Here is a 22,622-nt window from a genome sequence, read left to right as displayed (position 1 = left end):
CGGGTAGACACGGCTTGAGATCTTCGCTGGGACCTGGTCCTTCGGGGTAGACACGGCTTGAGTTCTTCGCTGGGACCCCGATTTGATTATTAAGTGGAAGTCCGAGCTGAGTTCTTCGCTGGCACAGTTGGAATTAAGAGAGCTGTATAGGGGATCAGCTCCCATATACTATGATTGATATTATTGGGTGTGTGAATGCTCCAAATTACCTTTTTGATATTATGATGTGAAAATGTGGTTGATGTTGCATTTTCACTCTATAGGGTGCATTAGTTTTAGATAGTTATAGAGATTATGGTTAAAATTGATATTTTACTCTCTGAGTCGAACGCTCACTCCTGTTCAATATTTTTCCAGGCCACATGAGGATATTTTTGAGGTTAACCTGTTTTTTTCCCTCGCAGGTGGTTTTATCAATGTTTGTGTAATTTTATTAACTCCTAGAATTTCCGCATGTGTTAGAAGTATTTATTTGATTTTGGTTTGTAATATTATTATCATGTTGGACCTGTAAACATATAATGATATGCCTGTTTGATGGATTGGATGAGGGAGCTGAGCTCTCATTATTTTTATGCTGATGAGTATGTGGAGGGTGAGCTGAGCTCCCCAATTGATGATATATTTTGTTTACAGGTCGGGTGAGATAAAAACTCCCCGTTGAAAGGTCCATTTTATGGCCGGACTCTATCCGGTTGATTTCTTGATATTGGGCCCAAATGGGCCTTAAAGTTGGGTTAAGTGAATAGTTAGGCTTACTACGGGCCTCGGGGACTTTAAGCTGGCCCAGGTCCTAGTGCCGGTCCGGCCCATAGGTTGGGTCGTGACAATATTTTTATGCATAAATCATCTTTCAATTATATTTTTATTTAGAATTAAAATTTCAAAGATAAAATAGAAATATGATTGCACCGAAAATTTAGTCTTTATTTTTAATATTTATTATATTATTAGAAAATAAAAATTTTTAAAATTTTAATTTTTATGAAATGTAGTTATTTTATATTATAAATTTATAAAAAGTGATAACCATTTTTATTAAAAAAATTTTTTATAAAAAATATTATATTAATAAAAAAAATTTACACTTAGATATAGTATTTTTAAAAAATAATATAATAGAATGTTATTTTTAATTAATAATAATGTTATATATTTTCATTATTATTAAAATTAAATAATTCAATTCATTATTAATAATTTAATTTTTTAATTATATTGATAACAAAAAATATTATGTTTATATATTTTTAAAATAATATTATTTTTTCATTAATTTAATATATTTTTTATAATTTACAGAAAAATAAATATTAATTTACATAAATTATGTAATAAAATATCAAAATTTCATAAAATTTAAATTATTTTTTGAATAAAATATTTTTATTACATTTTAAATGAAATAATCATAAAAACTATTATTAATATATATATATATATATATATATATATATATATATATATATATATATATATATAATTAAATAGGTATTTTAATTAATTATATTGTAAATTAATTAAAATTTTATTATTATAATAAGTAAAAATTTATTAAAATTAAATTAAATAAAAAATTTAATTTGATAATAATAATAATTTATTTTATTTAAAATATAATTATAAATTATAAATTATTCAATGGCCATTATGCTAGTTGATAATATAACAAGTTGTCATGCAATTGCAGGTGCCTAAAAAAAACAATGAAAATTTAAGAAGAAAAAAAAAATCATGCATTTAGGCTAGGCCTGAGCAGAATTTGATTTACACTGAAAAATTAAATTGAATTAAATTAATTTAATTTAATTTAATTTTTATAATTTAAATAGATTTAATTTAATTTGGTTCGGCCGCCTCGCTTTGGTCCAGTGGCACGACACAACCCGCTCGATCCCCACCTCCACCGTGTACCTATCGCCAAAAAAAAAAAATCATGAATTTAGAGGGAGCAATGAAGAAAAAAGGCCCTACTCTAGAAGCGGTCTGTGAGAGAAAATACCATTGGGGTTTAAAGTTTCCTTCCTTTTTCAAGAGCGGAAGTCTAGTGAGAGACGAAGCTCTGTCAGAGGAACGGCTCCTCAGGAGTAGAGCCATGGTGCATGTGTCCTTCTATCGCAACTGTAATCTCTCCATCTCTCTTACTCTCCCTTTATGTCTGCATTTTCTTCTAATAAATTTATATATGTATACATTTAGTTTAGCAATTGTTTTTTAGTGATTCCTGTTGTCTAAGTGAAGTATTTACAGTAAAATTCTTGTAGTTTTATATGTTTGATCTAAAGTTTTTTTTATCCGTAAATTAAGGGTCATAAACAAATTTAATTTTCTGTTGTGTGGTTCCCGAGAAAATTGTGCAAAACAAGCGAAAAGTGTCATGCCCAATCACTTTATTTATTTAATTTATTGTTATTATTCCCGACAAGGCTAAAATGGTTGTGTCTTGCACTTTGAGTCGAAGGCTTTGTTAGCATGGATGCTAAATAGTAAACTAGTGAGGCATTACCGATTTGTGTTGCTTTTAGGTTAACCAGGTGATATGCAATAAGAGGTAAATTAATTTTGAAGATGTAAATATTAGGGTATGAGATTTTTTGATCTATTGAAATGAAAAATTCCAACGTATTATGTGAAGCTTAATTAAGCAGTCTGGGCGTTGTCTAGGCATTTGGAACCTAAAAATATACATGACATATATGGTTTATTTGGAACCTAAAAATATACATGATATATATATATATTTATTTTTTAGTTTGATAATTGTTTTTGTGTTTTATTTCTGGGTTTTACTGAAAATTCTGAATAAATAGATGGGAAGACATTTAAGAAGCCCCGCCGTCATATGAGAAGGAGAGATTGGATGTAGAGCTGAAATTGGTGGGAGAATAGAGTTTGTGGTGCAAGAAAGAGCTATGCCTTGAGCCACATCCTGGCATCCGTAATGCTGCTAGAATGCTTTTGACTCTTGATGAAAAGAACCCTCCTCGTATCCTTGAGGGTAAGGCTCTTCTCCGCAGGTTGAACCACTGTGGTCTATTGGATGAGAGTCAGAACAAGCTTGATTATGTGTTGGCCTTGACAGTGGAGAACTTCCTTGAACGCTGCGTGCAAACACTTGTCTATAAGTCTGGTATGGCAAAGTCCATCCATCATGCCCGAGTGCTTATCAGGCAGAGGCATATCAGATGAGCTTATAAAATTTTTATTTTGGTTTTACACTAGGATGTTCGCCTAGTGCTTTGTTGATTTTAAAAATTTAGCCACCTATTTATGTTCTACTACTGATTACAAATGTTTAAATTTCCAGTTGTGTTAGAAAATTGTGAGTTCTACGATAAATATTTTTTGACAAAATCACTGGAGTGTACCTTGATGAAATAGGTACTTGCGAGGCATAATGATGGTGCTTACATCTCATCTGACATATATTATGTTATGATGGTAGTACTGTATTATTGGTTTGAAACTTTGAAATATGATGACTTTAGCTCTGTGTTGCAATGACATTGGAAGGAAATATTATGTAAATCAGGAGAAATATAAGAGGCAAAGTAGTCATAACAAAATATATATTTCCATCACTTGGGGGCTGGGCTTGATAGCATTTGTTGTTTGTAAAGGTTCTGGCCATGAAATGTGTTCAAGTGGTCAACTAGTGAGAGATTGTTTTCAAATACCCCCCACTAACTATCAAAACTTGGGGAAAACAACAGAATAAGAAGAAGCATGAATTTCATATTGCTAAAATACTGGCTTCACTCTTTGTATGCTCAAAGTGCTGATGTTTTTCACTCTGTTTGGAAGAATCGTTTTTGTAGACAATAGATTGCCTAATGTTTTGAATTGTCATCGTATTATTGACTTGAAATTAAAATATTTGGCTACAATTTTCTTGTAATGTGATGACACAGTCATTTACTTATTTTCTATATCCTATAAATTTTTGGGTTGGCAGGGTTAGAAGGCCGGTGGTGAACATCCTATCTTTCATGGTGAGGGTTGATTCACAGAAGCACATTGATTTCTCCTTGACAAGTCCATTTGGTGGTGGGCGTCCTGGAAGAATGAAGAGAAAGGACTAGAGAGCAGCTAGCAAGAAGGCTTCTGGTGGAGATGGAGAGGAAGAGGATGAGAGTGAGTCATGAGTTTAGGACCATGCTAGTAGAAATTGTGCTATTGCCTCAGGTAGTTTTGACGTTACCCTTTATGGGGCTAGTTTTGTTAAAAACATTACCGCATTAACGTTTTGGTTTCTGAACTTTGATACTGGGTTTGTTTTGTGATGCATTAAATTTTGTATGACCTGTGCTGAGGATTTTTTTTCCCCACAAAATTACAACACAACTGACTGGTTATTGAATATTTTTCTTCATAGTTGTAATTAGCAAAGGTGTTTTTCGCTTGGAGTCTATGCATAAAGGAGAGCCAGATTATCTGTTGCTTCCCAACGGACACGTAGATTCAAATCCTTGCTTATGTTCTTGCATAATTGATTCTGTAAGTTTTATAGTTCAGCTCCTTCATTAAATGAGAGTAATGAGTCAAATTATGTTTATAAGTAACAAAATAAAAAATTAATCTCAACTTTTTTTTTGTCATCTATTTGTAAATTAAGATAAATATTCAATTAAACAGACATTCATCCCTATGAAAACCGTAAATTAATATTTTTATATTTATCACTTTTATATTTATCACTACTTTATGATGGTCATCTTCCACCTGTGGTGAGAGAATATTTTTCAATTTAGGTTTTCTAGTTACTAGATTTAAGGATTTCAATCTATTTTTTATATTACTATTATAAAATTTGGATTAATCCAACGGCATAAACTAGTGATCTGAACTTAAAATCAAATCGATTTTTCATTATAAGAGATTCACCTGGAAAAAATTAAATGACCCGAAGAGCCAAAAAATAATTAATCAAATTAAAAAACTAAATAAAAATTTGAAAGGAATTCAAGCATTCTTTCCAGTATAAAAAATTTAACTAAGTAAAAAGAAAAAAGAAAAATGAAATTGCATGTAAAAAGATTTTCAAAATATATTATGTAAAAATAAAATAAAAAAATTACAAAACAAAAAATATTAGAAATAAGAATAGTAAAAGAATTACAACACTACTATTAGAATAGTGAATTACAGATTATAATTGTTCCAAAATTTTTATAATAATAATAATAATAATAATAATAATAACTACAAAAATTAAAAGAAAAATTACAAAAATTACTGATGAAATATACTTATATTTTATAGGTAATTAGAATTATTAACTAATTATCGATGAAATTTTTTTTACATAAATTTATGCACATGTGACTTTCACTGATTAAAAAAAGCTTGTCATTAAATTTATTGATAAAAAAAAAATGGTTGATGAAGTGAAATTTTTTGTTGGTGATTTCGTAGGGATCATAAGCTAGTAATGGTTTAAAGGATATTGACCGATGAAAATTTTTATCACTAATTACAAAAGATATCAAATTATCGCAAATAAATACTAACGATAATAAATTATTATAGATAATTATTGATGATAATATTTTATCATTGTTTTTTTTTCATATTTTAATTTAGTTTTTCAACTTTTTAATTTAATTTAATTTTTAATTTTTAAAAATTTTCATTATTTTTCAAATAATTCTTAATTATTTTAATTTAAAATTTATTTTTTAATAAATTTAAATAAAATTTTTAAAAATAATTACGGGACCCAAAATATGCCTCATACAGTGGTTATATTACAATTGCCATAAGTTAAGAAATGACTTCTCTTTTGTAGCGAAGCCAACTCACCATTGTATTAGAAAACAATGTAGGTATTTTTAGGGGTGGCCACGGTTCAGGAATCGTCGATTATGATTTTTGAATCGCCAATTTAGGTTCAATGAAATCATGAACCTGAACAAACCATTAGGTTTGGAAGACGATTCATGAATCGCCAGTTCTGATTCGAACCCTAGTTTAAAACGGTCTGTATGGCGATTAAAAAAAAACAGTTCAAGACGGTTTAGAGGATGATTTGGGAGCGGTTTAAGGGGAATTTAGACAAAAAAAATTAGAGAAAAATTTTATTGATTCAGAATTTAAATTATATTTATAAAAATATTTTATTTTTTCTTAGAAATCTTTCGATCAAAATAAAATAAGAAAAAAAGAAAGAAAATAATTTATCTTTAAGAAAAATTTAATCAGTAAAGACTTGAACCTGATTAAAAAATTAGAGATGAAATTAATTTTTTTTAAAGAAATTAGTAAAAATTGTATGAACTTAATTTTGCCTATATATCCCTTTAGGATTTAGAGAAATCAAAATTTCTAATTCTATTACTTGCCTTCTTTTTTTTAAATTATATGATAATTAAAAAAAGTATAAAAGATAAAAAAAAAAATTAAAATAGAGGGTATTAAAAATTTATCGATAATATAAAATAATAACAAAGTAATTGAGATAATATTGAAAATTTTAGTGAGTATATAAAATAATGAAGTAGAAAAATTGAGAGAGCAATGAAAATTAAAAAGAGTGTAGAAAATAATTATTTAGAGAATTTGAGAGAAATTGAAAAAATATTAAGAATTGAATAGAGTGTTGAGAATTAATGATATATATAAATGAATTAGGAGTGAGAGAAGATATTTATTGATTTTTTTTGTATTTAAATTTTCGGTTTAGTCCGATTCAAAACCGTTGGTTCAATCCGGTTTGGAACCGTCGGTTCATGGTTCCTAAAAAATATAAACCTGAACTAAATCACAGAGAATAACGGTTTCTATCCGATTCGAAGCCGGTTCCGATTTTAACCGGTTTTAGTTCGATTTTGACCAAACCGGTTCCAGTTCAATTCCGGTTCAAAACTAAACTGTGGCCACCCCTAGGTATTTGACATCTTTTATGATACAGCTACTCAACAAGTTTTTCCATAGATAATTACTGACAAAACTCGTGCCACTCAACAAAACAAACTCTTGATCTTGAAATCCAACAAGGATTTCTATCTCCCCTTGCGTCATCCTAAATATTGCTGCCTCTGATATATTTGTTTCGATCAACCATTTGCTTCGGATGATTTTGCGAAAATTGAACAATACCCCAACAGTTTAATGCTTAGTAGATGAGACCTGACCGGCTCTCGACATCCATACTCTTAGGCACACCAATTCTGATGGATGAGATAGGCTGCAATGAAATAGGTTGTTAGAGCTTTATACGCAACGGAGAATGAAGATCAAGAGGGATTTTGCTGTCGAGAAACAATCCAGGAGAATTGAACAAACAAATTTTTAAATGCACTGGAGGCACAACAACGACTTAGCAACTCGAGCATTAAATTCAAAGCATCAGCTGCCTTGAAAACGAGTGCTAGAAGAAGCATGACTAAACAAGGAGAGACGGGGATGAGTGCTCTGTAAAATCCACAAGAGAGTCCAGAAAGGAGAAATAAGAGAAAGGGAAAGGAAAAAAGAGTGGAGGGCAATTTAGTTTTTTTTTTTTTAATTATTATTATAACTAACAATTAAATAAAAGGGCTACTGATTTTAACAGAATTAAGCCTGAAGACCTAAATAGTTTAATTTTTAAAATACAAGAAATAAGTTGTCTGGTGCTAAAACATAAGAACCAAATCGCAAATTTTCTAATAATCATAAATTCAATCTTTTCATTATAAAAATCAATCTGAATTAACCGAAATACTTAACCAAACACATGCGTAATAACCAAACCATATTTTGTCTTGAACCTTTCAATTTAAACCAAATAATACACACCCCTAACTCTTAACTACCAACGAAATCGTTGTTGCAAAAAAGGATAAAATATATGGATCTTGGAAAAATTCACCTCTTTTACTGCTCCATATCTCTGGTGATGTATACAAATATCCACCTTTTCAACTGCCATGGAGCTTACTTAGGATAGCCTAAGCAGAAATTACCAGACAGATCCAAAATAACAAATAAACAGAACAAAGAAAAAAAAAGAGGGTGGAGAAGCTGAACATAAAGATCAAATTGGTTTTGAAATTGCACAAATCCTGGAAGCCCCAGAATCAGTAACCAAATAACACATTATACAGACAACCTATAACCATTCTCTAATACAACTAAAGAAAATCCACAAAAGGGATGATTTAAAAAAAATAAAAATAATAAAAAGAAATAATCAAGTACACACACCTATACCCTCTATACATCCCCCACAAAATCTTATGTACTAAATTACAATCCAATTTATGCCATCTATTTCACCTGAGAAAAAGGCACAAGAGAGAAGTCAAAACTATTGAGGTCTTTTGCCAAAGTCCTCTCTGCCCTACAGAAAAGAATTACACATCTAACACCAACTAATAATTTCCTCTTCAATGCAAGCTTCTCTCATTTTGCAACAGTTCAAATGTCATTCGGATCCTGGATAGAAGTTGGGACTAGTTTCAACTCATCATTCTTTCCTAATTGTAGATTTTCACTGGCTTCTCAAATGTGTGTCGATTCTGCAAAATTAAGAAAATGTCAGGAAACAGCTTACCAAAGGATCAATAAAGGTCTGTTTACTTGTAGAAACCAGATTTTTGTTTTTTATTTTCCAAAAAAACTCCAGTTTTTGTTTTCCATGGAAAACATGAAAAATGTGTTCACTTGTCAATAATAAAAAAACAATTTTCTAATACAAATCTTTTTTAAAAAAAATCATATTTTCATAATTCATTATAAAATATATTTTAAAACATTTTAATTTTAAAATTTGTAATACGTATTATTTATTTTATAATAATATTACTTTTTTATCATTGTACATAAATATTTTTCTAAATATTTAATTATAAAAAGTTGTAATATAATTTTGGTGATGGAAAAGTTATTTTTTTTTTTCCATTTGGATAACAAGTGAAAAACAGCACTTTTGTCATATGAGAAAACAGAGGAAAATAACTTGAAACCCAATTTCCAAACCTTTGTTAAACTTTGGAAAATTGAAAAACTAGTTTACTTTTCCAGTTCTTCATTTGAAAAATAGGCACATGTGAACATAATTCCTATTTTTCAATTTTCTTAGAAAACCTTTCCAATTTTCCAAAAGTGAACAGGCCCTTAAGCTTTTTTTTTCCCCCTCATAATCGTCGGTGCATGTTTGCACTCAAGGTCCTTACATGATTAATAAGTTGCTCACATGATTAATTCTTAGTCTGCATTCGGATTAAGGTTAAAGAATTGGGGGTTCAACTGTTACAGGCGTAAAGGTTATGGGTGTAACAATTAAGGGGGTATGGTCCGTATAAGTTGAAAAAACAAGGAGAATTTGTTATATATATATATATATATATATATATATATATATATATATATATATATATATACATATATATATATAATTAATTATAATTTCTAATAACTTCACCACTTTACCAACTCTCAACACACTTTTAACCTTTGGGGGAGGTGGTTAACCATTAAACTCCCTAACTGTTACCCTCTTGAAGGATCAGACATACCAAACAAGGTTAAAGGAGGATAACTTGTTAAGCCCCTTTAACCTCAATCCAAACACACCCTAATTTGTAAGTCCAAGAAAAAAGATACCTGATTAGCAGCAAATGACCTTTTAGGAGCATTGTCAGAGTGCTCCAGTCCAAGATACTGCTCCCAAGCACCATAGACGTCCCTCCTCTGAACCAAAATGAAAATCCAGTCAGTAGAAAGCTCATTTAAGTGGGAGAGCTGCTGTTTTGCAACGCACGTAAATGAGAATGAGATAGAGACCTGAAATCGACTGGATACAATATCGGAGTCTTGAAGGTATTCAGGACGACCCAGTGACAAAAATGCAAACTTCCACTGAATAAAAAAAGTGCCCCATAAATAGAAATGGTACAAGTACAAAAAGTATATATTTAACAACCAAGCCAATTTTTTATTGGAGGAATAGACCAAGCTCCTTAAAATGTAAAACAGTGAAATACCATATTCAAAACTTAAGAAACACATTGAAAAAAGAGCACATGCACGCGCACAAATATATATAATCAGGTTCAGGTATTAAATAAATACCTTCGCAAACTCCTCATCAGGAACCTGTAATTTTTTCTGTATCCGCACTTTAACTTCAGCTAATGTCTCACCTTCATGAATTACCAGAAAAAAGGGCTCGCCAAAATTCTGAACCTGCTGTTAAATTTTACAAGAAAGTAATCTTCAGTAGTTACAAAGTAAAAGGATTAGTAGCTCACATCGATGGCCAACAACTGGCTAAACATCAAGTAAAACTGAGCCACAAGCACAAGGAAATAATAAAAATGCCAACCAAAACTCAACAAAGCCTTAATCCAGAAATGATTGGAGATGGCTACATAGATCCATTTCTTCCATATAAAATCAAAAGGGAAATTAAATTAAATCATAGCACCTGATTTTGAGCTGGGTCTTTCATAAAATGATAAACATGAATCAAACGATCATTAGGAACAAGGTTTTTCTCCTCCTCTGGAATCTGAGGCAACAAGTAATATGTCAAAAGTCACACAAGCAGGCACAAGAGGAAATAAACATAATAAAACATGGAGAAATTTAGCTAAAGAGAATAAAAAACTACTTAAGCAGAACTATTCACAAATTTATCGCGACAATTGACAACTAGGTATCCCATCCCATGTCTACCTTGCCAATCTCTCTTCCTAGTTCCCAGCAACTGGAAGGATTCCTTCAACAAAATTTAACAAAAGTACAGCGTATTCTATATAATTTATGAGGAAAAAAAAAAAAAAAAAAAGAAGCAAAACTAGCTATGCTTAGATGCTTAATATAACTCTTAAACATAACAAACAAGGGACGGACAAAAAAGGTAACATCTTTCTATGATCATCTGAAGCTCAAGCAGACAATATAGTTATTTCATTTCAGTCACTCAACTTCAATGTATTAAAATAAAATTCATCAACTTTAGTTTTGTTTTAGAAAAAGTCTTCCTGACTCACAATAGTAGGTTTTCAAGTTAAAAAAGAATAAAATTACCCTTTTACCCTCTTTTCCTTCTTTATCTTTCTTACCTTAATGATTAAATTAATTAATAATTATTAACAATAAAATTATTAAATATATATATGTTATTTATAATTAATTAAAATTTAATTTGTAACAACCTAGAAAAAATAATATAATAATAATAAATTTTAAAATAATATTTTACTAATACTCAACTCAACTCAACTCAACTCAACTAAGCCTTTATCCCAAAAATTTGGGGTCGGTTATATGGATTCAATTTTTCCACTCTAAACGATTTTGGGTTAAATCCTCAGAAATGTGTAATACTTCTAAGTCATGTTGTACTACTCTCCTCTAAGTCAATTTAGGCCTACCTCTTTTTTTCTTTCTATACTCTAACCTAATGTGCTCTACTTGTCTAACTGGAGCCTCCGTATGTCTACGCTTCACATGACCAAACCACCTTAATCTCCCTTCTCTCAACTTATCTTCAATTAGCACCACTCCTACCTTTTCTCTAATACTTTCATTACGGACTTTATCTAGTCTAGTATGATCACTCATCCACCTTAACATTCTCATCTCTGCAACTCTTAACTTAGATGCATACGACTCCTTCAGTGCCCAACACTCACTACCATATAACATAGCCGGTCGTATGGCTGTACGGTAAAATTTTTCTTTTAATTTATTGGGAATCTTACGATCACATAAAACTCCCGTGGCACGTCTCCACTTCAACCATCCGGCTTTAATCCTATGACTAACATCCTCCTCACATCCCCCATCTACTTGAAGGACTGAGCCTAGATATTTAAAATGATTACTTTGGAACAGTACCACTCCATTCAAACTAACTCCTTCCCTATCACCAGTTTGTCTTTCACTAAACTTGCAATGCATGTATTCTGTCTTCTGTCTTCGTTCTACTTAACTTAAAACCCTTTGACTCTAGAGTACTTCTCCAAAGTTCTAGCTTCCTATTGACTCCTTCTCGTGTCTCATCTATCAGAACAATATCATCCGCAAACATCATGCACCAAGGAATACTCTCTTGTATATGTTTCGTCAGTTCATCTAAAACTAATGTAAAAAGGTAAAGGCTTATGGCTGATCCTTGGTGTAATCCAATTGAGATCGGAAAATCTCGTGTCCCCTCCCACTGTGCACACAATAGTAGTTGCTCCTTCATACATATCTTTCAATACTTGTATGTACCTAATAGATACCCTCTTTTGTTCTAACACATTCCATAAGACCTCTCTTGGAACACTATCATAAGCCTTCCCCAAATCAATAAAAACAATGTGTAGATCTTTCTTCACATCTCTATATTTCTACATCAAGCTTCTAATGAGAAAGATCGCTTCCATAGTTGAACCACCGGGCATGAAACCAAATTGATTGAGAGAGATAGAAGTATCATGACGTAGTCGATGCTCCACAACTCTCTCCCACAACTTCATAGTATGGCTCATGAGTTTAATTCCCCTATAGTTTGAGCAACTCTGTATGTTTCCCTTATTTTTAAAAATAGGTACTAAAATACTCTTCCTCCATTCATCAGGCATTTTCTTTGAGTTTAGAATCTTATTAAATAATTTAGTTAACCATGCCACTCTCATATCTCCCAAATACTTCCACACTTCAATTGTTATTTCATCGGGTCCACAGGCTTTACCCACTTTCATTCTCTTAAGTGCTTCCTTTACTTCTAAAGATCTAATCCTTCTAGTATAATTTACATTCTTTTCTATTGTTCTAAAATCTATATTCACGCTATTTCCATTTTGACTATTATTAAAGAGATCATTAAAATAATTTCTCCATCTTTCTTTAATGTCCTCATCTTTCACCAACATTTTTCCTTCTTTATCCTTAATGCACCTAACTTGATTGAGATCTTGACATTTCCTTTCTCTACTCCTTGCTAATCTATAAATATCTTTCTCCCCTTCTTTAGTTCCAAGTTTCTCATATAACTTTTCAAAGGCCTGTGCTCTTACTTGACTAACTGCCTTTTTTGCCTCTTTCTTTGCTATCTTGTACTGTTCATATGCCTCATTATTATCACATTTAGGTAATTTCTTACACCATTCCCTTTTTCTCTTCACTGCCTTTTGTACTTCCTCATTCCACCACCATCTCTCTTTTGAGGGTGATCCATGTCCTTTAGACTCTCCAAGTACTTTTCTAGTTACTTCTCTAATCTTTGATGCCATCTGTATCCACATATCATTGGCCTCCATATCTAGCCTCCATACTTCGGACTCGAGAAACTCATTTTTGAACTCCACTTGCTTTACTCCTTTGAACTCCCACCACTTTGTTCGAGCTACACTATTTCTTCTGACCTTACTTGAATTGTTCCTAAACTTGACATCCAAGACCATCAACCTTTGTTGACTTGTTAAAGCCTCTCCTGGAATGACCTTGCAATCCTTGCATAGAGCTCTATTTGTCTTCCTGGTTAAGAGGAAGTCGATTTGGCTTATATGTTGCCCACTTTTGAAAGTCACTAAATGTGACTCTTTTTATAAAGTAGGTATTTGCTAGTATTAAGTCGTATGCCATAGCAAAATCCAGGATGTTTTTTCCCTCCTCATTTCGACTGCCAAAACCAAAACCTCCATGAACATTCTCATAACCTTGTCTATCACTTCCTACATGTCCATTCAAATCTCCACCAATGAAAACATTCTCTTCATTCGGTATGCTTTGCATTAAATCATCCATATCTTCTCAAAACCTTTGTTTACTCTCACTGTCTAGTCCTATTTGTGGGGCATAAGCACTAACTATATTTATTGTTTCTCCTTCTAGTACTAGTTTTACTAGTATAATTCTATCTCCTACTCTTTTCACAGCTACTACTGCGTCTTTCAATGTTCTGTCTATGATTATACCCACTCCGTTCTTGTTTCTCTCCTTTCCGGTAAACCACAGTTTGTACCCTGAATTACCACTTCCTTACTTTTCTCTCCTACCCATTTAGTCTCCTGAATGCAAGCAATATTCACCCTTCTCCTTTCCAAGGTATCCACAAGCTCCATTAATTTTCCTGTTAGTGATCCAATATTCCAAGTACCAACCCTAATCCTCCTCCTATCCTGCTCCTTCCTAATTGGTTTCCTTCTATGATATCTTCTATTGTTTTCTATGTCTATCTTGTGTTCTGTTCCACTATTTGTTCTACTATCTGTCCTATGGACCAACTTCTTTATCCACACCCGTCCATGATGTGGGAACCCTTGCTCACTTAACACCACACCCGGGCGCCGGCATGGCGCGTCGCTTTCGGTGAACGCCCTACACCCTTGCATATTTATCACTACACCCGGGCTCCGATGTAGCGCGTCGTTAGTAGAGGACGCCCCAATGTTTATATCTTTTGAATCCATATCATAGGGTGTGACGAAATTTTTACGCTGGTTGTCACCTACCGCAACCCTCCTCCTTTATCCAGGCTTGGGATCGGCTAAGTGCAAACTACTTAGGCGGAGTTAATATTTTACTAATATTTTAGTTTTTATATAAGAAATAAACAATACATAATAATTTATAGATTATTTTGATTAAATATTAATTTAGTGTTAGAAAAAAAAAATGAAAACTTGCCATTGCAGGTTAAAAGGACTTTCTGAAACAAAACTAAATTTGAGGGATTTTGTTTCAACAAATTAAAGTTGAGTGACTGAAATAAAATAACCACCAAAGTTGAGGGACGATTGGTGCAATTTACCCCAATATGATGGGAGTTTAATATTGAAATGTTATCCTTTTAATATTTATGGACCAATCCAAAGATGGAAAAGTTAATAGGTGGACACTTAACCAAAGCAAGCAATTCTGCATATTAATGCGCATTAAACAAGAAAGGCAGACATGGGCTTGGGTAATTTTAATTATAAACTTCTCCATTCAACATTTATTCAGACGCATTTAACAATTTACCAATCCAAAGATGGAAAAGTTAATACAGTGGATAGTTAACCAAAGCAAGCAGTTCGGCATATTAATGTGCATTAAACAAGAAAGGCAAACATGGGCTTGAGCAATTTTAATTATAAACTTCTCCGTTCAACATTTATTCAGACGCATTTCATAATGTATCTAGTCCACTCAAATATATATTTTCAAATTGCATTGTCAAAATTCAGCTCAGACTGCATGGTGCAAACATACAGAGGGATGATTGAGAGAGAGAGAGAGAGAGAGAGATTACCTCCTCTGCACGTAATGTCCAATACTGATCATTAATATTCTCAATTTTTTCATTGTGTGGAAAGATCTGGAAAAATAAACTGCAACTTAGATACAAGACACCAGAAGCACAAAACAAGAGGTTGCAAGTTGGATTTTTTTCTTTGGTGCTCACCATTTTTTGCAAAAGAAAATATTGGACGCTTACAGAAAACAGCATGGATAACCAAATGGACTCGGCTAATGACTGGTTGAAATCATTACAAAAGGATTCCACATTTAAGAATAGAATACTATTATTGGAAGAATACTTGATACCTTGTAAATCTTGTGATAGAAAACTTCAAGCAATCTAAGTTCTGCACTGGGATGAGATAACTCAACCTGTTCCAAAAGAAGGCAAAATGGCAACAAGATAAAAGATATAAGCAATCACAAAAAGGAATTAGTTATTTCAAACAAAAATTGTACATTCTAAGATAGATTTATATAGTTTCCAATTTCAAAAATAAGACTCCCTTAATAAGAAGCATGTCATTGGCAATTCAAATCAATCAAGGTAACTTAAATTATCAAATATATTTGGAGGGTAAAAAAATGAAGCCAACTGCAAAGTTACAACAGATACCTTTGTTTTAAGGTCATTAATAACATCACCTACAGTGCTCTGTTTTGGCAATCTAATGGTATGAATTACCACCTGAAAACATCAGTGCTCCAATGAATCAAAAAACTTGAAGCTTACTTAATATGATAATTAAAAAACTAATTCTAAAGATCCACACCAACCTCATCCTTGTTGGCATGATGAAAAGCAACTTTCAACGTTTTCAGGCCTTGAAGTTCTGGCAGAGGGATATCCAGTACTTCATAGTATAGAATATCAGATGTCTATCAAGCAACAAAGAAAACCATTTGATTCCAGCCATCAGTCCAGAAAACAAAGAAAAAAATTATGATATAAATCTACACTTCTGTGGTTGGTTTACCTGGTTGTAGTGGACCAGCATGTCAGACAAATGATCCACTCCTCGGTACTTAATAGGTTGGGGTTTTGGTTGCTGGGAATAACAGTTATGGGATGTAAGCCTAATTTTGGATGGATCATCAAAGCCAAGATGGTGAGCTACTCTTTCCACAACATCATCATAATTGTGAAGCTTTGACCTGAATTTTATTGGACAAAGTAGTGTAAAAAAAAAAAAGTACAATCAATCAATTGTGAGCCCAAGTAGTGTGTATGTGCGTGTGCAAGTTTAACTTACAGCTCAAGGCAAAATTCATCTTCCTTTGGCTTCTCCAAAGATCGAAAGCGAACAACCTACAGGGCATCAGGAAAAGGAAAGCCAATGCCACATACAAAAACCATCAGCAGAATGTCAAATATGAGACATAATGGAATCTTTAAATACCAAAGTTTAGAACATTGTAAAATTATGGTGGACGCAAAGTTTGCAACAATAAAGGAACTAACCCATTATGATAAAGAGAACTTCGAATAGCAGAAATAAAGGAAATAAATGGAAAACTACAATCCTTATCAGAATACTCCACATTATACCTGGCGGTTATGCACATATTCAAGAAATGAAGGTACATCAGGGTAGCGGTGTTGTGCACCGCTTCCAACTTGAGGGCATTTCTGAAAACAAATTATATCTCCATCTTCGAGCTGCATATAGAACCCATGAGAATGAAAACAAAGATGATGAATTAAAAATAAAAATAAAAAACAAATTAATTGCTATAAAGCAATTAAAAAAAAACTGCAATTAGAAGCTGATTTTACATACCTGACTAGCACGAAAAGTGAGCTTCTTATCAATGTGTTCACACATGACATTAGGTTCAAATTTTATTTCCTGGATACAAATGAGGACAGTAAGATATTTGTTGGGACATATAATCAATGTTGTAACCAGTTAATACATCTATAAAATAATTGCCATTCAAACTAAACCTAGATGAAAGACCTCATAAAGTTCAATCTCTTGATCAGAACTAAAGCCAGCCATTTTGTTTAACTTAGTCAATATCTCCACTGGCTTGCCAATCCCCTTCACAAACAGCCTCCCAACAAACCTGTCATTGCAGAACGTCAGCTAACTCACTACATTCCCGCAAAGCTAGAAAACCTAGAAACTTAGATTACCGGAGCTCCTCTTTCGAAGGGTCATAAAGTTTAAAGAAAAGAAGAATGTCCTCTTTAGTCTTCTCTGGTGGAGGGATTGGACGCAAATCCTGGATTATCATAGTGATAAGTTATGAAGGATAAGCTGAAAAACATTCATTAATGTCTATCTAGAAAGCCATTGGAAAGATAAACTATGATATGTGCTACTGCTAAGCTTATACCTGTCCAAATTCTACTTCCAAAAACAACTTTAGCTCAGCATTATTTGCTTTGTTGGAAACCTCTCTTAATTGTCCAACCTGCAATGCATTTTTCTAGTGTTACAAACAAGAAAAGGGGAAAATAAACTTAGAAGCCAAAGACAGTCGCAAGCAGAACATTTGCTATGCATAAGCATATAATCACAAAAAAAAATCTATTGTCTATATTTAGAACTGAGCAGCGCACGTCAATTTTATTTATTTATTTATTTATTTTAATTCCCTGCATAGAAACATCTTGGAAAGTAAAAACCATCAACTAACACAGACGCCAAGAATTATTCAACTCCATTAACAAATAACAAGATTTCATTGTTTCCCAAGAAAATGAGAAATAATCATTAAATGAGACTTTTGTCAAAAAAAATATTTAACTATACTTTAGCTTTTGTTTCATTTCAGTCATTCAGTGGAAAACAGGTTAAATTTTAGCAGATGGTGGGCCATGTCCCTTTCAATCGCAGCACCAACACACACTCCTCCCCCAACAAAAGCCAAAAGATCCCAAATAAAATAAATATAGACAAAAAGAAAATGCACCCATAGAGTACACTACAGAAAAAACCTAGCCACAGGTCATTAAAACATCCAAAAAAAAACAAAAAGAACAAGAGGCACTGCAAAGCATTGTACTGATGGACTGCAATGATTGGCAGACGGAAATTTTAGCGGGTGATCTTAGAAAATGGCATCTGTAGTTTGAATTGGATGTTATTGGATGAGAATTGAGGGCATAAGAATAGCATTCGGAATTAAATCGGTATTTGTCAGCTGCTCAAGACTGAGGTTTACAATTTGTTTGATTAGTTAATAAAGAATAATGTGTCAGAAGTAGGGTATATTGACATGTAATTTAGTCTAATTTAGGGGCTTATTTTGGCAAGAAAGCAGGGAATTTGCAGAATATTATTGCAGTAGGATTTAGCGAAAGAGCAAAAAGAAGAAATAATGTGTTGACATAGAAAAACAGAAAGGAAATGAGATAAATTAGACCAGGCGTGCTATCAGTTTAAGAGAATAGCACAACTAAATGAGCATTCATTGAGAATTGCAGGCCACATTCATTTAAAACTTTCGAACTTCAATGCCATGCAAACTAATCTGGACAAGGTGACATTTTTTTAGGCATCTAGCCTATCTTGCATAGAACAAAATAGGAGTTTCAAAAACTTGAGGGATCATACAGGCATACACTGCAGCCCATGCATGGGGGCCTGCTCAGAATCCTATACCGTTAAGTTATCAAAGGAAAAAAAAATTGCATTCCTATAAACTAGTTCAGCGACCTAATATTTCCATTACATCAATGCACAAATAAGACCCTAACTTCAGATTTCAAATATCAAATGTTACTCAAGATTTTTTTTGCAGTCTAAGAACTTTTTGTATCACCCAAACTGATTTTGGGATTTACTACTTTCTTCTTATAGGTCATGCAAAATAATATCTAGTCAATTAGATAATGATTGGTTTTTCATCTAAACAACTCTATAAAATTGAATATAATTTACCAAGTGAAACAAGTGACTACAAATAATTCAAATCTTCACTTTACACTAAAGGTTCCATGTTCGATAAAGATACCTTAACATGGGTAAAGCACTTTCACACTTCAAATCAGTTGGGAAAAATCTAATACATTTTGAAAAATAAGTAAGCCCAGCATGCAGACACGTATTGGATGCTCACACCCAAGTCGAACTAGCACAGTACAATATTATGTTAAAGACACAATAATTTAAGTACTAACAGATTGTGCTTCCTCCTGAGGAGTCAATGGTCGATTTGGGCGATATGTATGGTTTTGGCGCTTCGCCCACAACCAAAATCGTTGAAATTGCACTGGTATACCATACTCTTTAGCAACTTCTTCCTGCAAAGAGCTTCACAATTAGAATACCGCAGATAACAGGGCCCAAAAAGATGCATACAAAATCCACACATAAAAAAGACATAATGCAAAGTTTAGAAACATGCCTTTGTAGTTTAGTTATTTCTCGCTTTGGGGGATTGTGATTGTTTTTATATCATTTTTCTGACACGGTGCTATTTTGGGCTTTTGGAACAAAAACGTAGTGGCAGCGAGTTTGGGGAAACGTGTCAAGTTTTGGCAGTGTTGTACACACCCTGGGCATGTAAAAGCACGCTTCCACATGCCCAGGGCATGTGTTCTTCTGTCCACCAGCGGGCAGCAGGGATTCTCAGTCCAGATTTCGCCTCTAAGCTGCCCAAACACACTTCCACTTCCTATTTGTTGAGACACAGTTGTAGATTTAGTTTTTGGGTTTTTCTATTTCAATTAGGATTTTATTTTAGCTTTCCCATTCAATTTCGGTTTCCTAGTTCATCTAGGATTTATTTAATTTTCCTATTCTCAGTAGGATCTAGATTTATTTCTATTTTATTTAGGATTTCCTATTGTAATTTAGTTTAGTTAAACTTCCTAATTAATAGTTTTGTATTCCTATTAGGTTTAGGAGATCAAAGCTCTATAAATAGCCCATATATTCTATGTATTTTCAGATTTTAAGATTTGATTAATAAAATTCTACAGAGTTTTTCTCCCAATACTTGTGCATTGTGTGTGAGAGTGTTCTTTCTGAGCTTCACGCTACGTCATTTCCTCCATGAAATATCCATCCATTATCACTTTAGTATTATTTTGACCCGTACCTTCAAAGGTGTAGTTACATAGAATCTACGTGGTGTATAATAACTCATTGTATAAAACCAAGTATTCTATTCATGATATTTTTATATTACATATGCATAGAATGCCAGGACGTCAAAAGAAAGAGGAGCACTCAGGTGAGGCGTCTTTTCATTGCATGTACGCTTAACAGTGCAAAAAAAGCAGCCAATCGAGCAAATGGAGGCACTAATTTCTAGTTCTAGATTTAGTTAATGTAGCGGGATCAGCAAGATTTATAAAATGCATATGTGCAATTCAGTTCAAAAATCCAAGATTTTATACATGGTCTAATGTGAATAAACTCTTATATTTTTCTGCTAATTTTTTAGTAGTAAAAGTAGGATTAAAAGGTAGTAAGACAAAAAGAGGGGGCAGAAAGAGTTGAAGCGAGCACTATTCTGTTAAAACCAAATTGTCGAACCTAACTGTTAAAAATCAGAAATTTGGTTCTGTTTCTTTGAAAATTCAGTTTTGTTTTGCTTTAAAAATGCAGACATCTATTTTTTGACCCCTAGAATGCATGTTTTGTAAAAGCAGTGAGAGTCCTACCATGAAATACCACTGAATAATGAGAAATCTTAAAGCACTCGGGAGACTTTAGAAAAACAGGAATATTTTTTTTTTATTTTGGTTTGCTAATTGAGAGCATAACAAGGTTTTTTTTTTTTTTTTTAATGGAACAACCTAAAAGCCCAAATTATTTAACTAAGCTTAATTTAATATTTTTAGGGCTTCATGTTAACCTAAAAAATAATTAAATAAGTTTAATTAAATATTCAAACCTATCAAATTTATCGAATTTTTATGGGAAAACGATATTAAACCAGATTCAACGATCCCACAATAAAAATTTTGGTTTATTCAATTCAGTTTGGTTTTTAGGGGAAAAAACCATAAAAACCAAACTAGAATTCTACTATAATTTAAATAAATTTTTATTTTTAGGTATGATATACTGTGGTTTTAAGTTTCCAACCCCAAAACTAAAACTCATTTATAAATTCTCAATTGTGTCTCACTGTCATCTCCTCTCTACCCTCTCTATATCTGTCTCAATTCTTCTCTCTGTCTCACTAGTCACTTCGATCTACCAAGTCTGCCAGCAAGCCCAAGTGCAGCAGTGCCCCCCATTTCCAGTTAACTCCCTCTATCACATCACCTCACAGTCATGGCCCATTTGAATTGAATCCTCACAAGCTAACAAGCAGCCATGCCTCCACTTGCCAATCAAGAGCTGAGACATCGATCTTACCACTATTTCCAATTAAGAGTCGATTCCCATATCCTCTAATGTCGGCCGTTGGATAGACATTCATAGCTATGCTCGCATGCCAATCATCTCTTGCACAAATAGTCAATCAATATCAATCTCTCTTCAATTTGGTCAAGTCTAACTCTGTTGTCCACCTCTCCAAGATGTGGTTTTTCCTCCTTTTCTTTCTCTACCATAATCAGTGTATTTCAAGCCCGGATTCTGTCTGTAAATTCCACTAATCTATCCATTTTCATAGAAAGTGAAAGTTTACACAACATAAGGTAATTTGAACAAAATATTACATGGATTTTTTGAAAGTGTTTTATTTTTTAAAATTTGTTTGTTCATGGAATGACTGCTGTTAATGTGTTGTTGTTGATATTATTGATTATGCCATTAAAGTTTACCCAATTCAAGCTATTGTTTGATTGTGTTTGACTAAACTTTTTCTTTGCAGTGTTGCTGTTATTGATTGAGATTGGATAGACTTCAACCACTCAATTTTCAAAATTTTTTAAAACCCATCCTATCTAATTGGATTAGATTGCGACAAAAGTTTTTTTTTTGCTTTTTTCATTATCTTCATCGCTGCAACTTTGTTACCATCTGCAAGTATGCAACTTTTGTTTCAATAATTATTCTTTTCCAATGAAGGCTAAACCGATGAATTCAGTTATTTAATTTAATTCAGTTCAGTTTCTGTTCTCAAAAAATTCAGTTATTTCAGTTTTGGTCAATTTTCAGACCTGACTGACTGATGCACACCCCTAAGAATGAGAAAGAGGTCAACTGATTTTAAGGCTTTTGATGCATCTTTTTTACAGATATTTTACTTTTGAGTTGGAATTCATAGAGAAACAAAATCCTGTCCTGAGTAACAATTGCAGCAGACATATTACAATATACATCACAAAAAGTGTATGTAATCACCATAAAAGCCTGGACTGACTAGGAAAAGAAAGAGTTGATAAGTAAAGAGAGAGAGAGAGAGAGAGAGAGAGAGAGAGAGAGAGAGAGAGAGAGAGGACAGAGAGAGAGAGAGGTAGAGGTGTAAGGTGTACCTTGTCCTAGCATCTAATGGATTTTCCCTCT

General features: G+C 32.7%; 1 protein-coding gene and 1 pseudogene across 6 annotated transcripts in view; one reads left to right on the top strand and one right to left on the bottom strand.

Moving 5' to 3' along the window:
* Positions 1-1,896: 1,896 nt before the first annotated feature.
* LOC110637892 (40S ribosomal protein S9-2-like) lies at positions 1,897-4,360 on the top strand (annotated as a pseudogene).
* A 3,648-nt stretch (positions 4,361-8,008) lies between these two features.
* Positions 8,009-22,622, bottom strand: part of LOC110637894 (ubiquitin C-terminal hydrolase 13) — a 35,709-nt gene continuing 21,095 nt past the window's right edge. For 3 of the 6 annotated variants that reach the window (XM_058151548.1, XM_058151549.1, XM_058151551.1), the window contains exons 16-32: positions 19,334-19,456; positions 17,545-17,622; positions 17,342-17,430; positions 17,163-17,271; positions 16,983-17,051; positions 16,751-16,861; positions 16,455-16,510; positions 16,179-16,356; positions 15,979-16,080; positions 15,818-15,889; positions 15,508-15,573; positions 15,212-15,277; positions 10,409-10,492; positions 10,054-10,170; positions 9,766-9,840; positions 9,586-9,672; positions 8,009-8,498 (exon numbers count right to left, since the gene is read on the bottom strand). In XM_058151548.1, coding sequence (XP_058007531.1) covers positions 8,457-8,498; positions 9,586-9,672; positions 9,766-9,840; positions 10,054-10,170; positions 10,409-10,492; positions 15,212-15,277; positions 15,508-15,573; positions 15,818-15,889; positions 15,979-16,080; positions 16,179-16,356; positions 16,455-16,510; positions 16,751-16,861; positions 16,983-17,051; positions 17,163-17,271; positions 17,342-17,430; positions 17,545-17,622; positions 19,334-19,456 — 1,524 coding nt within the window. In that variant the 3' untranslated portion in view covers positions 8,009-8,456. The remainder of the gene's footprint in view (positions 8,499-9,585; positions 9,673-9,765; positions 9,841-10,053; positions 10,171-10,408; positions 10,493-15,211; positions 15,278-15,507; positions 15,574-15,817; positions 15,890-15,978; positions 16,081-16,178; positions 16,357-16,454; positions 16,511-16,750; positions 16,862-16,982; positions 17,052-17,162; positions 17,272-17,341; positions 17,431-17,544; positions 17,623-19,333; positions 19,457-22,622) is intronic. The other 3 variants (XM_058151550.1, XM_058151552.1, XM_058151553.1) reach the window with 2 other exon arrangements.

The sequence above is a fragment of the Hevea brasiliensis genome, chromosome 8, assembly GCF_030052815.1.
Source record: "Hevea brasiliensis isolate MT/VB/25A 57/8 chromosome 8, ASM3005281v1, whole genome shotgun sequence".
NCBI lineage: Eukaryota > Viridiplantae > Streptophyta > Magnoliopsida > Malpighiales > Euphorbiaceae > Hevea > Hevea brasiliensis.
The sequence above is the reverse complement of the archived record's forward strand: the minus strand, read 5'-3'. Positions and strand labels throughout refer to the sequence as shown.